The sequence below is a fragment of the Denticeps clupeoides genome, chromosome 19, assembly GCF_900700375.1.
Source record: "Denticeps clupeoides chromosome 19, fDenClu1.1, whole genome shotgun sequence".
Taxonomy (NCBI): Eukaryota; Metazoa; Chordata; class Actinopteri; order Clupeiformes; family Denticipitidae; genus Denticeps; species Denticeps clupeoides.
The window spans coordinates 7,291,322-7,307,285 of record NC_041725.1 but is presented as its reverse complement, the minus strand read 5'-3'; the positions used below and the strand labels follow the sequence as shown (position 1 = coordinate 7,307,285).

At 42.2% G+C, this 15,964-nt stretch overlaps 1 protein-coding gene across 1 annotated transcript in view; it reads right to left on the bottom strand.

Moving 5' to 3' along the window:
• The window catches only part of LOC114768992 (protein jagged-1b), a 36,473-nt gene that overhangs the window by 3,713 nt on the left and 16,796 nt on the right, over positions 1-15,964 (bottom strand). The window contains exons 3-11 of the mRNA XM_028961625.1: positions 11,592-11,649; positions 6,899-7,153; positions 5,306-5,366; positions 4,974-5,104; positions 3,594-3,713; positions 2,976-3,095; positions 1,401-1,514; positions 689-802; positions 151-197 (exon numbers count right to left, since the gene is read on the bottom strand). Coding sequence (XP_028817458.1) covers positions 151-197; positions 689-802; positions 1,401-1,514; positions 2,976-3,095; positions 3,594-3,713; positions 4,974-5,104; positions 5,306-5,366; positions 6,899-7,153; positions 11,592-11,649 — 1,020 coding nt within the window. The remainder of the gene's footprint in view (positions 1-150; positions 198-688; positions 803-1,400; positions 1,515-2,975; positions 3,096-3,593; positions 3,714-4,973; positions 5,105-5,305; positions 5,367-6,898; positions 7,154-11,591; positions 11,650-15,964) is intronic.

Sequence of the window (15,964 nt, the reverse complement as noted above, 5' to 3'; positions counted from 1 at the left end):
GGATGCATGAGTTCAGCCCAGTTTTCATATGTACTGTTTGCTAACTGTGCAATGAGACTGAAACTGTGTTGTTTATCAGTTTGTGTGAAGCAGCTGAGCTTTGTGTGGTTGAGATGCAGACCCTGCACTTGGGCAGGCTGGTTGTCCTACCTCACAGCTTGCTCCATTCAGGCAAAAGCTGTGGCAACTGCTGTTCCCTGCAGAACACATAAAAGTGCATTAAAACACAAGATCAATACTCAGATCAGTACAGCCTTTTAAAATAAGGCTAAAGGAAAGGATATGTTTTATGAAAAATGGCCTAGGAGCACAACAGAAAAAAATCTATAATATTAATAAAACTAAAGCAATTTATTTTCCTAACATGTTTTTAAAAAGTGATTCCCATCCCTGCTCCAGGGCTGCAGCTTTAAACAACTGGAGCAAAAGTATAGAATATCATGAAGCTCAGCCAATTTAATCTCATCAGTTGAATACTAAATACAGATATATTGGTTTAGCATTATTGCAACATTACTGTTTTTCCACCTTTTTTAGTTTTTTCAAGTGTTGATGAAAAGTGGAATAAAGCATGTATGTTGCATGTTCTATGTTGCACAGAAAAAACTATTCAGAAATCAGTTCAGAGGAGTATCATTTTCAAAAAGTATTGCTGTATTCCCCCAAGCCAGCAAGGTGTTTTACTCACGGATGTCACAGTTGGGTCCAGACCATCCTGGAATGCAGTCACAAATGTATCCACCAATCAGATTGCGGCAGGAGCGGGCATTGATGCACACATCCAACTCACATTCATTGGAGTCTGTGGAACACCACAACAGGAACATAACATGCAACATTTCAGTAGCATGACGTGCACAAAGACACTTGCCAAAACACACATAGATATATAGAAGATCTCAAATGACCACAAAAACCCTCCCCGTAAACCCATAAGTCAGCACATAAAGAGAGATAGGAAGACATAAATGGAGTTGGAGAGCTTTAGAGGAACAAGCCCTGTGATGTGCTGCTGTGGGGGTTGATAAGGTGTCAGAGTGACACATGATCACATTAGAGCTGAAACTCTCCACAAGGCGAGCACCCAACCACCGCCAGAAGCCTATGAAAGGTGTGAAATGAGCTTCAGATGGATAAGCATGCCCAAACCTGTTCCTCTAGCTCATCTGCTACACACCCATGGCCCTATTTTGCATTTAATTAAAAATCACAGCGCTCCCTGCACGTCCAGGGAACTAGATGTTCATGTCTAACAATGTTTGGCACAGCAATAATCTGCCTTTTTTGAAGCTGTTGATTAGACATGCACTCACATGCATGTCCATTAATATGCAACAGCAAGATGGACATGAATCTACTCAAATGATACCTCAGTTAAATGGCAGCAATGAAGACCATACCTAGCACACATGTCCGGCCAGTCCACCCTGGAGGGCACAGACACTTGAAGCCGTGAGGCATTTCCTGGCAGGTGGCACCCCTTCCACATGGGCTGGACTCGCAATGCGAGATCGCTGAGAATCGAATATCCAAATCAAAATGGTTAATCAAATCAGCCAAACTCAATCAAACTTCAATTATCACGGCCTGTGTTTGCTTTTTGGAAATTGAAAAAGCCACAGAGAGCTTTTTATATATGTGTATATGTGACTGTGATTGAGAAAGCACGCGTGCTCTTGTGAGAAATGCCGTGAGTAGACGGATGATGAAAAAGTGAGATTGACTGTGCGTGTGCATCAATGTTGGGCTTGTTGCGTTGGCACGGATGAGCTGCATGATGAAAGCGGGTGCATGTGGATCTTCCGGCAGCCTGGGTTTTCATTCCCGACTCCCAGCCTCTGCATACTGAGCAAACACCGATAGATAAAATAATCTGCCAAGCACACTTCACACGATCCCAGGCAGCTCACCCTCACATCAGGACAGGCATGGGTGACAGAGTGAGAGGCAGAACCCGGCGGGGCGATCCCCGCTCTGCAGAGGAATTTAAAACAGACTAAGAAGATGGGGGACAGGCAGAGCAAACAGGACAAGACAGGGTAACCGTGGGGGTGGACAGAGACAGAAGGACAAACGTGTGAGTGATGAACGCAAAGGGAAAGTGGAGTGCGAACATGGCTCATTACGACAGCAACAGGCTCATGTTCTCGGCTCACGTGCATCACCTCTTTTGACCTCCTCTCTCCATTTCAGTCCTCACCCGGACGCACTGTTTATCATTGCTTGTTTTTTTCTTTACGAAAGGTCATACCGATCTGTATTCCAATTTTGTGGTTTCCCATCCTGAGCTCAATTTTTCTCTCTCACTCATCCTAGTCTACAGAAGTTATATACATAGTGAAAGGTCATGTCAAATAGAGGCTAAAACATGAGATCGAGTGTGTGAGTTGGTTTTGTGACATGTTTTCACGTGATGGCTGACATTTCATTAAAATTCTTAGGATTTTTATTACGATAAAGCTGCAGTAACATATATAAAACTAAAACAGACACAAGTGTTTGAAGCGGGTATGGAGCAATGGGCCGAAGACTGACTGTAAATAAAATGGAAATAAAGTGTAGTGCAAATTTGTTTTTTTCAATAGATCAGTCAGACTGAATAAGATGGTGCTGAGTGCATTTAAATATCTGGTTGAGCCCAATTTCCACTCTCTCGTATGGCTCCATCTGTCAATAGTGAACATTTTTAAAAGGTTCCGTCTCCATCTTTCGTAGGATTTCATGTCATAGGTCAGAACGACACAGGAAGTAAACATGATTCATGTGTTCATTTTGATTAAAATTAAATATAAAGTGCACATTAAAAATATTCTATTAAGAGGTAACATGAGTTAAGAATGACTTTATGACTCATTAGTTTTTTAGAATGTCACTGGCATCCCATGATTCCTCAGCTATGCTGGTGATGGTTATGTGGGTAGGTGGGCGGATGGACCAGCAGCACCAGCAGCTCCTTGCTGATGGGAGGGGCTTACCGTCTGCACAGGTGGGTCCGGTCCAGCTGTCTGTGCAAACGCAGGTGAAGCCCGCCGGGTCCTCATCCTCAACGCAGGTGGCACCATTCAGACAGGGGGATGATAAGCAGGCATGCTCCACTGAGAGAGGGAGGAGGGGTGTGATCAACATTTTGTGAACAGTCATAAGCCTTCAGGGAGTGTAAAAGTGAAAAGTGAAAGTGCTTTTTTTGTCATTGTAATACACAGGAAGCACAGCACATGGTTCACACAACGAAATGTGTCCTCTGCATTTAGCCCATCAACCTTCGTGGGTAGCCATGAAAGGCGCCTGGGCAGTTGGTGGGGACTGGTACCTTGTCAAGGGGACCTCAGTGCCACCTTGGCGGTTCAGTATTTGAACCCACAACCTTCCAGTAACGAGTTCGCTTCCTTACCCGCTAGGTCACCATTGCCCCAGTTCTGGTGTCGCACCAGCGCGCCTGCCAGCCAGTGAGTCTGATCAATAATTTAAATAAAGTGGGTTAATTAGCTCTCATTTCACCTATTGACTTTTTAATGTTTTTCTTTACCCAGAGGGGAAGCACTAGAGTTTCTGACTTTCTGTACAAAGTGTGATGCCAAGATTTTATTCCTCACCAATGTCACAGTTTCGGCCACGAAAGCCCTCCTGGCACAGACACTGGTACTCGTTTGGCTCTGTGTTGGTACAAGTACCCCCATTCTTGCAGGGCAGGTGGTTGCCACAGTAATTCAGATCTTAAAAGAAAGATATTTGAGGTGATTTAAAGAAATAGAGACTTTATATCCAAGATACAATAACAAATTGGTTTGGAACATGCAAAATGTTCACTGTGACCCCTAGGAACATAGTATATTTACTATATGACATATATGACATATGAGGGTGGTAGTAGCCTAGTGGGTAACACACTTGCCTATGAACCAGAAGACCCGGGTTCGAATCCCACTTACTACCATTGTGTCCCTGAGCAAGACACTTAACCCTAAATTGCTCCAGGGGGGGACTGTCCCTGTAACTACTGATTGTAAGTCGCTCTGGATAAGGGCGTCTGATAAATGCTGTAAATGTAAATGTAAATGTAATGACATATCCATTCATTTTCTAAACTCCATTACACTGTTGAAGGTAACACCACGTGAAGCTGACTGCCTAGTAACCATATAAATCAGAGGATCAGAGACCTTATCTATTTCTTCACTTTCCTAGTGATGGAGTATGTGTACAGGTGGTTTTACAAGCAAAGCAAACAGGAAATGGAGAAAGCATGGAGATAGGACAATAGGTCCTAAGGAACAGGTCTATATGATGATATTTTAGGGACTCTTCAAGCCATTAAACTGTGGAAAATCTAAAAACCCATCTAAATATAGGGAGATGGCTGGGATCAGTGCCCAGGTCTCAATCCACTATAATAGTATATTGCTGCTATATGTATACACTTTTCTTCATTAACAAATTACAAAAAAGCATTGATCCACTCAAAGACAGTCAATGTATAATGCAATGTTTGCATGCATGTAACAGAGCACATTATATAATACATATCACATAAAATGTATCTGTTCACACACAAATGCACACAAATACACTGAAGATGGGTCATGCTGGCAGTGAATGGTCAGGTGCTTCAGGGCAGGGTGTTGTCCTGTGGTTGCCATTGAAGTTCGTCCTGCTCTCCGCTCCCTTTGTGAGGACTCTGAGAGATCGGAACTCTCAATGGTGGGAGACTGAGCATCTGAGCAGCGCCCAGCTCACATTCACGACCTCAAGGCTATCACCTTACTCCCCTTAACTCCCCGGCTGCAGCGCGGGTCCCACGCTACAAAATGCCACAGCAAAAGTCCCAAAGCATAAACGTCAAGACTATGAGCACTGAAATGGACTAATAGAATGAAAATGAACAATGACGATTTGACACATTGTTATCTTTTGTTCCATCCCTCAGACCATGCCCTGATATTTCAGTGAGAACATTTGAACAGATCTCCTGTCACCTTTATCACAAAGCAGGCCTCCCCAGTTGGTGTCACACACACACTTCCAGGGCTCTGTGCAGGTGCCATGGTCACACCCAGGAAAGGTCTCACACTCATCACACAAAGGGCCCTTCCAACCATAGCTGCAACTACAAAGAGAAAGAGACGGACACAGAAATTATTCATTCAGAGAGGAAAGAGGAAAAGATGAACATTTACAAGTAGACAATCAAAGCAGGCAGTGTTTAATTAAACTTTTATTGGCCCCTCTGGGTGGCATATGTATCATTGGGTGATAGCTGGGGCTTAGGCAACCTTTAGCTATGGAATTTGTAGTGTGTTTGACTCACATGCACTCTCCAGGTTGCTTGCACGAGCCATGTTCTTGATGACATCCCTGCCGACAGGCAGCTGCCAAGAGAAAGCGTGCATCCATCAATCTCGTCTGTCATGCACCACACTGCCAGCCTCAACAGAGCCACAAAAACGTGCCACACTCACCACACGTAGGTAAATATGTCATTGAATTGCATTTATGTCGATTTAGTGTCTGCCCAGTTTTCCAAAGAGGTCACAGTAGGGTCATTCTGACTCAACAAATGGTCCATGCTTGAAATGTGCCCCGAGGGGGAAGAATCCTAAACTGACTTTCACTGATTTAATTTATAAAAACTTTATTCATAAAAAAATATTTTAAATGTGCGCAAAGAAAAAAGGTCCAGTTCTGAGATGGTCAAACATGGTGTGACACATAGGTACCCATAGCAACAAATCAGGCATGAATAGGTTCTAATCACCCACAGCTACCACTAATTTGGAGTGGGTGATTAGAACCCTTCATATTTCAGAGGGTGCGTTGTCCTTGTTATGCAGAGTTATGTCTTTTGAGTTTGGGTTTTGGCCATCTTGCTATCGTTTTTTTAATTATGGACGTTTCCATTTTTACATGTATTATAATGATCACTTATTGTATAAAAACATCATCAAGTCCATCCTGTTATTTATTTACACTTCATGTTATAATGTATTTTTTCGTGGATGTGTAATCATCTGTAAATCAAGAATAGGGAAGGAACCAGGCAATGGCATTGAATGATAACACAGTCAGACCAAAACTACATGCCGGCAAGATGTCAAATCTGAACGCGTCAAATCTGATGCGTTCTGTCACTTTAAGGTGCGAACTGCACACCAGGGAGTCAATAAAAAACTGACGAATGTGAAATACGTTCAAAGTCATGCCAGTAACACACATACAGAGGAAGTGGATTGTGTCTGATCTTCCTGCTCTTTTTTTTATTTTTCTTTGCCATCATCAGACTGGGTGGTCAGGCAGGAAATGCTCTTATGAGAGAGAGAGAGAGAGAGAGAGAGAGAGAGAGAGAGAGAGAGAGAGAGTAAGCTCGTCACAGGATGTCATCATCTCACTCACATCCCCTCTGCCTGTCCCCATTACTTCCTTCATTTGGTTCTATTTCTGGTTGGTGATGTAATCTGGCAGGCCTTTCTGTCAAGCTACAGGTGTGACCAGACATGGACTTTCAATGCTTGGTGGCTTTAAAGTGTGTCCTCTTACATTATATTTACATTTACAGCATCTGGCAGACGCTAATATCCAGAGCGACTTCACATGAGTGATTTAATTTAGCCATCAATGAAAACCCTCGTTTGGTTCACTAGGACCCGATCTGTATATACCATTCGCTTAACAATTCAGTACCAAACCCTTTTTTTTAAAGATAAATATTGAAAGTGTACATAAGAGCATGATGGAGACCACTAATTACGATAAATTCCTTCACTTCACACATTCTGAGCACTGAACTGTTGAGGTAATAATGTCTCACAAGGCAACGACTAACATTCCCAATGGTTATAAAATGTAATGTCAGAAGGTTCTGTCCTCTAAGAAGGTCCTTTACAGGATCCTTCCAAAAACTCACCCTGAAGACACTCAGGCCCCATCCAGCCCTCCTTGCAGACCTTGCTGCCAGTGGCATCGCAGGTGAAATGGCCGAAGAAGTCGTCCCGGCCACGGCAAAGCATGTTGCAGGCCGGGCCATAGTAGTTTGCCTGGCAGCGGTAGCGGACGCGGTACTCCACGCTCAGCTGCCGGCCGTGGTGCCAGTGGGGCTGCCACAGTTCCCCAGGGTTCAGCATGGAGGACAGGGGTATGCGCTCTATCAGCTCCTCCTTACCTGCAGGTGGTTGCAGAAGGGAACAAGAACTGACATTTATCATCCATTGCACCACATACCAAAATTCTGGAAAGCTTTCACCATCGATGATCGATGCGCTATTTGGAGGTGTTATGATGAAGGGAAGAGAAGGATGTACTGGCATCACACAGTAATGTGTATTCAAATAGAGCCATTGAATGATGCAATAGGAATATGCATGGCAGATGGAAACAAAGGTTCAGACAGACAGGTCATCCATGGCGGCGATGCCGTGCTCGTCCCGCCCACCTCCCAGAGTAAAGGCTGCTGATGGTGCTGACAGACCCAGCCCTGAGGGAATTTCCCAGAGGGCCTATCAACCCCAACTCACTCATAATCCCCCAAGACAGGGTATTAACTCTCACAAAAGATGTGTGTGAAAAAATGCAGGCAGTTGTTCATGAAGTTTAGGCCTGTAAGTAAAATAATAAGACATGAAATTATAAGTATCATAATGGATAGGAGTCCTTACTGAGTCAGAAAAGGAGAGACGGGATGAGACAAGCCCTGCAGGGAATGTTAGAGATAGTGTGTATAAAAGGAAGGGTGGCAACTATGGTGGTTTGCACTAATGAGTGCTAAAACAGGATGAGGTCATCTCAAACAAAAGTCTAACAAAGCAGGGGAAGGTACTGGGAGGATGAAGTGAAAGGGCAGAGAGAAGAGGGCTGACCGGCCCAAACCAGACGCTCTGCCGTGAAGGTCTTGCAACTTCATTAGGTGCTTTCATGAATCTTTACTCACTATTCTGAGTTAGTCATTACACATACAGAGTAAGCTTTTTAGACACTGTTCCTCCTTTATTCATCAAATCCACATTAGCATTCATGTTACCATGAAATAGACCTGACACTGGTTTTTGACACAAAACACGTCTCATTTCAATACAGACAAATGTAAATTCAGGAATAATATTTGTAATAACAAAAATTTTCCACCGGAGGTGGAAAAAGTACTGAAAAAATTTAGTTAAGTAAAAGTATCTACATTCTATTCAAGTAAAAGTACCCATCTAAAATCTACTTGATTAAAAGTAAAAAAAAAAACTTAAATTTTAAATTTTACTTTGCATAAAAGTTTCAATTACTTGATGTAAAAAAAGGACTAGTCATACATTTCTGAACACTACAATAAATTCAAAATTAAAGTAATTAAACTGTGAAAATGTCCAACAATTCCTTATTAACAAACTGTGCTTTCTGTTCGTTCTATAGCAAACATAAATATGTCAGTTGTTCTTACTGACAAATGAGCACACTGACTGCTGATATAAGATATAAGTCACCGCTCATCACCAGGTCAATACCATGCCTACAGTGAAATATGGTGGTGGCAGCATCATGCTGTAGAGATTTTTTTTTTTTAGCTGCAGGACCTGGGAGATGAGTCAGGAAGGAGGGAAAGATGACCTGCTCCAGAGTGCTCTTGAACTCTTTAAGAAGGACAATGACTCTAAGCACACATATCAAAGGTGTGACCTCTGTGAATGTTGTTGAGTGGTCCAGCCAGAGTCCAGACTTCAATCCAATTAAACATCTCTGGAGAGACCTTAAAATGGCTGTGCACCAACGCTTCCCATCCAACCTGATGGAGCTTGAGAGGTGCAGCAAAGAGGAATGGGCGAAACTGGCCAAGGATAGGTGAACCATGCTTGCATCATATTCAAAAAAGACATTTGTAATAAAATTGCCAAAACCTCAAGTAAACTTTTTTCATGTTGTCATTATTGTCATGATCGAGTCCAGAAGGGGTAGCTTCATGTTTGTCCTGTGTTAATGTTTCCTGATTGTGTTCACCTGTGTATGATTGTATAAAGCTGCCCTGTTTGTGTCTGTTCGCTGTTGGGTCATTGTTACTGGATGTCTTCCCTGTCATGTTCATCATGTATTAAACCCCTGTTTTGTGATGTTGTGCGTATTCGTCCTTCATAGTCATGTCCAGCCATTGTTCCAGATCTACTGCTTCGCCATGTCAAACCAGCACTCTGTGTGTGTAGAATACTGAGGAAATGCATTTAACAAGGCTATAACAACAATATGTGGTTGATGCACTGTGAATAGTTTCCAGATGCACTGTATAGGTTATTCTATTTACGACCACATGCATTCATGCTGCAGGCTGTAAAGGGTTAGGCTACAGACACTAAAAAGACATTGAAAAGTAAGTTAAGTATCTGGGCAACGTTCTCTAAAAGCAGTCAAGTTTTAATGTTGTAACATTAAAACAAATGATGACTTACTCTGTGCTTGAAGTGATGCTCGGAGCATAGTTAATGGGGTAAACAACATTTCTGGATGATTTCATTACAATTATAATGCAAAGAATTCAGGATACCTTTTCATTGGTTGTTGTGTTGCATTTTGCCCAGACACAGGACTGCTATTTTTCTGATTGCTATTGGGTAGGCCTTTTCTTTTCTTTTTTGATTGTCTGGTAATTGACCGGCTCTAGGACCTAGCGCTTGTTTCATGGTGAGGTGCTACTGTCTTCATCTGAGAAACATGCTGCACACGAACCCGTGCCTCATCCTATTTCCTTCCAGTACAGATTTGTTTTTCTTCTACTGCATTTTATTTTTTATAAAAAGCAAAGTAAAATACTTGGGTAAAAAGGTAAAATGACCTATTACAAAGACAATTTAAATTACAGATTACTCACAAAAACAACTCAATTTCAGTAACTTGTGTAAATGTAATTTGTTGCTTTCCCCCTTGGATGGCAACTGTAATAATAATGGTCATCAGCATCTTTACTTATAAGACTTACTCGAAAGTGTGTTTTCTGTCCCCTCAAAAATGCAGAAGAGTTACTTACCAATATGAATGTTGGTTATGATGCCAAATGAACATAAATATGGAAAGCAGGAAAATGAACACAGAAACTGAGAAATCCTCTCATCTAGTCTTAATACTAATATAAAAAATGTTTGGGATCCTGCCCAACAGATTTTATCATGCTCAACATAACGTTTCTGCACTTTCCTAAGGATGCTTTTCTCAGGATTGGGTACAATTTAACATGGCTGTAAATTATATCCATTAGAACAGGCTACCAATCACACTGCCTAATCATATCTGCATGAGCTGCTGTGACCTATTGTTTCTTCAGCAGTAAAAAATTATGCTGAAAATGTCAGAATATTTCATTTTAGGCCATCACATGCATGGTTATGATTATAGATGATCAGTTCATGTCCTTACTCCAGTCCTTTCTATTCTTAGCCCCAGCAGCCAATGTTATGAAGCAAGTCTTCAGGGTTTTCAGATCATTTTAAACAGCACACAAAACATAGAGTGTGGTTTATATGAACACTGGTGAGCCTGTCCCTGCACTATTATAATACAGAGCAGCATGTTCTGAGCACTGGGTCACTGACATCACACGGAAGAAGCATTTATCCAGACTCTGGGTCTTCCATACTGAAAATGCGATGTGGAGTAAATGTGGAGGAGAGTGCAGACTGAAACCAGTGAAACCCAACACAACAAATTCATCCTGTTCGTGCTGAGGCGCAATGAGAAGATCTGACCTGCACATTTGTACAAAAGGTGCCTGCTGCTGAGGCCACGACCTGACCCTGTAATCCCAACAGGGTGATAATTACACAGTTGCTTCACTTAAACTCTCCGAAGCACAAGGGGACTAAATGAAAGAAATAAGGACAGGACAACGTGGGGCTGAAGAGGGCTGAAAAAATGAATGTAAGAAAGATGAGCGGGAGGACGTAGAAGGTTAAAAGGATTGGGAGAGTAAAATACAGTGGAGAGACGAAGTCGGGTATGGTGGTTGCGTTCCCAGCCTGCTTTTACCGCTTCATTACTGATCTCGGGCCAGTCGGTTGTTTCAGCGGGGATGTACAGAATGAGCAGTGTTAGCTAAAGAATGTGAATGTGGGTCCGCGTTACGCCAGCGCAGACAATTTTTCTGCCTTCTGTTCATCAGTGCTTGAGAGACGTGAAGCCATGACTTGAATAAATTCAGTCAATCATGCACCGGTGCATAAAGTGTGTTTTTGTGTGCGTGCGTAGGTTTTTAACAAATGCGGCAGCATATTTTGTGTCACGGAGCTTTGCCTCAATTATGAGGAGCAACAATCACAGTGGAGAACAGGAAATGAAGGGTCTAATCGCCTGACCCAGTGTCCCCAAAATGCAGCTCTCTCAGAGAGGAGGCGCACAGGGCACCCGCAGACAGGGACAGGAGGGCCAACAATGAATCAGGGGCATTTCTTGCTCTTACTCTCTCCTCACACACACACACCAACCTCTAATTTCTGTTTTGCCTTCACCGCCATCCCACTCCCGGTTACCGCACAGACATGTATGATAAATAATCCCATTTAATATGGCCGTGGGATGTGAGAAATGGCTGTTTAATTCTCTAGGCCTTCGATAAACATTGGTGAAAACCATCTTACCCGCTTCTGAGGTTTCATTGTCATGATCCAGAGCTTCCAGAACCAGGGAGAAAGATTTCTGAGGGGAAAAGCAACACAACACAGCATCAGTAAGAGGAACACCGTGTCCTGCAGTAACAGCCAGAGGTAAGGGCCCCATCTGAAAGTGCAGAATCCCCCCATCTTCCACAGGATTTAGACAAGTAATCTAAATCTGAATTCCACAATTCTAAGCAGGAAGAAACATGCACAGGAAGATGATGTGCTTAATACAATATTTTAGAGTTTAGAAGGAAAAAAATCCCCATTCTGAATGAATACTGTACAGAATTAACATTAAATATTGTAAATATAGTAACACGTTGAACAAGAAGAAAAGTTTTGTTTTGTAACATTAACATCCCCAGAATATTTGTACTTATATTAACAATATTTTTTGGTAAAAATCTATATTTAATAAACGGAAACTAAACAACGGCACGATGGCCAAAATGAAACAGAAATAAACTGAAACAAATCCGTAGGTGTGTGACTATTCGTCGGGAATGGAAATGAACACAAGGAATGCACGTGTCCACATCAATGCAACAGAAACTCCTCGTCGCTGCATGCACTCTAACGGGTCCTGATCGCTTGTGCTTAGTTGGCATCAGCTTGGAGTGATCAGGACCCGTTATTCAGGTGCCCAGTGGCCCCCGGGCGTCACAATGATTTTGCCATGGGAGACTAATTGTTCCTCATTGTCTAAGGGTATCCAGTGCTACATTTTTTTTATCATATACATACACTGGCACAAAGTGAGGTGTCAAATCTAAAGCAAATAAACAAAGTCCGCTCAAATCTTTACTCGTCACCTTTAATTTACAGTTCAACTGCCACATAGAATAAAAGTAATTTATGGCTAAAATAAATAATGCCATTTTGCAATGCAAATGGCAGTACATTTAATACAAAAGACAATTTACACAAATAGAAAACGTGCTACAGTTTTATGTTCTTAAAGTGTGCAGTTTGCACACGCCAGCTCTGTTTTGTGCCTCTAATTTTTTTGGATGCTCTTAAAACAAAGACATGGCATTCAATGGTGAATTTATGGATTAAGGGGAGGGTTTAGGGACGGTTACGGTTTATCATGTTAGCACGGCAACTAAAAGATTATTTACCCAAGGCAACAAGCAAATGTCTCACTTCTCTTTAGGAAACAAAATGATGTTTGCAATAAATTATCCAGAGTAATTACAGTCGCCATGAGATCGTCCAGGTAATTAAACCGTTGACTTAATGAGGAGATTTTATGAGAATTTGAGATATCTCTCTTCACCAGCCTGCCATTCCAGAACCCAAAGTTAATGGAGTGGTGCAGGGATACCAGCTACTATTTGGATCTGTGTGGATCTGTAGAGGACTGGACACATTTCTCCAGGCTTGTTGACGTGAATAAATAATTCTGAGCCATGTCTCTAGTCTGGATGCCTAAAGCTGCCATGCAAATAGGACAGCCGGGGCGCTGACGTTAGGGCACTCCTAAAGGGCCGGGAGGATGTGTAGTCACGTCTCCCACCAGATAGCTTGCCGTGGACGAGCGGGGGGAGAGATGCGGAGGGATGAGAAAATGAAGGATGGCAGTCACAAAGATAGCCTGACAAACAGCGTTTAACTCGGCAAGACCACAAGTCTCCCCGGACCTCACATGGCATCGCAGGGCACCACACCAAGAACACACTCAGAGTCACCATGCATTCCTCAGCTTACAACCTGCAAAAAACCAAAACAACCCCCCACCGTACCGTAATCTTCACTAAGACCTGGATTTAACAGGCCGCTCAGCCCCGCTGTAGATCTGAATCTCGGCACACCATAAAAAAAGACATATATCTTGACATTTAGCTCAGGTTTAATATGAAACATATGAAAATAACACAAACACTAACACAGCGGCCCAACAAGGATTTCTAGGACCCAGAAGCGACAAAAGATAACACAAAGCCTGACCCATCACAACAGCTTTCAAAGATAAGAAACAGTCGTGATCTCTTAGTAATAATTAAGCTCACAGAACATGTCCGCTGAATGTCCATCAGTGACTCAGAAGTTACCGCCTTTTGCACTGCAAACTTCCAAACTCAGCCTGTGGGCCAGCAGCATGTCCAGGCCCGGCAGGGACAGGCTCTTTGTTTTGGCTCTGCAATATCCCGTCAGAAGGGATGATGCAAGCATCCATGGTGGGAATAGAGCCACTGTCTAAATCAAAATCAGAACACACACACAATTAACAGCAGGGTGTGTTCAGGTCACACATATGCGGGTGAGTCACGATCTCTCTCACACTCAGGATGAGTGTATGGTTGACCAGTCCTGCCGTCACATCCTAAGTCAGAGGCAGAACACTAAAGCTCAGGGGCTTTTCAACGCAGACTGACCTGATGGGGGTTCAGATAAAATATATTTTGGACAGTGAATCATTCTAATTGCTCTAGTCTTTCCTAAAACAAGATATGACCTCCAAAAGATGTTCAGGCATTTGTTATTCTGATCTGTACATCACCATTTTTTCCCAACTCATATATAGTGTAATTAAATGGCCTTAAAAGCTTTTAATAACTTCTTGTAGGCAGCATTTAATGGTTGTGTTTAATGACTGATTTTATTTGCGTGTGTATGAGTGTGTGCTTGTATACGGACTGCGGCTCAGGACAGTCAGTCTACACGGCAGCCTCTCCAACTTTCCTGAGTTCTGTGGGAAAGTCTCCCAGCAGGCCCATCCTGAAGCAGTCATCTGCCCTTACAAAACAAACTCCAAATACGCTGCCGCACAACAGCAGTAGACAAAAATCTCTCCCACACACACACACACACAAAGTACGCATAGTTACAAAAGTGTGATACCAAATAAACATACCCACCCACTCATTACCACCTCCTCAGTAGCAAAGGCTAACATTATTTCATCAGCACACCCTCTTCCTTTTGTTAACATGGTCTTGGCAAGTCAGCCAGAATAAGAGACACACACACATATAGTGAAAGTGAAGTGATTGTCATTGTGAAACACTGCAGCACAGCACACGGTGACACAACAAAATGTGTCCTCTGCTTTTAACCATCACCCTGAGTGAACAGTGGGCAGCCATGACAGGCACCCGGGGAGCAGTGTGTGGGGACGGTGCTTTACTCAGTGGCACCTCAGTGGCACCTTGACGGCTCGGGATTCGAACCGGCAACCTTCTGATTACGGAGCCGCTTCCTTAACTGCTAGTCCACCACTACAAACACATGTACACCATGCCAGACTATCACAAAATACAACCAGACATTACAAATAATAAAATAAGAATTGAGACAACAATAAACCAGGAAATTTCTGGTTTATAATATTTGACTGATATTAAATGGCATGAAGCAGAGCAACTTAAATACACCACTTACAGGCATTAAAGACAACCTAGGACTCCAACTACAAAAATAAAATAATTTCAGTTAAGTACATTTATATATTTTTTGAAAACCATTTGATACCATTCACCAAACTGGCAAATTTGAGAAGCGATTTTTATTGTCTTGGTTCATTTCATATGTCAGAAAAGTATTTATGACCGAGCCAAGAATAGCCACATGCAGAGCAATGCAAATACAAACAATACTAAAAATTTTCATTGAAAGACCATGGCAATCTTCATGATGTGCCCTGCATCCTTTACCACTCATGCATTTATATTTACACTTTTTTCCAAAGCATCAGGCATTCTGTATACATTTGTCAAGATCTGCAATATATACAGGTGTCAGTACAGAAGCTGTGTCTTTCCTATGGTGTGAAGGTGAGAAGACAGATGCTCAGGTTATTTGACGAACACAAAATTTGTAATGTACAAAATGATAAAATACAATTTTACTTATGAAATGTTAAGCCTTGACCCTTTGTTATTACAGTTTTGCACAGTAACTGGATCACTCTCTATTCAGTTTTTCTTTTTAATTCATAGCATTCAACAATATTTAGTGTTGAAAATAACATTTTGCATCAAAGAAAAATCGATTTTTATTTGCATTTGCTGAACTTGCATTTGCTGAGAAAATTGCAATCAGGGCATGCCTATGAGTAATGAATGCAGAATAAGAGCTGAGCTCAGGAGCAAAATGGTTGAATTGCAGGTCATCTGGTTGATGGTTGAAGCCCATTAGGCTGCAATTATTTTTTTTGACAGGAAAATGGAAGAAAAACTCATTTTCTGTGTTTTTCTGGTCTTTATAAGGACTTTCAAAACATTTAAACATTTAAGTTTAGGGAAAGAGGTTAAGTTTTACCATGATCATGACTGCGAGGACACAACCACAGCCCTCACCGCCATTATGTGCCTTGAGTGCTTCAATTTGTGTGGACGTCTCCAAGCCAA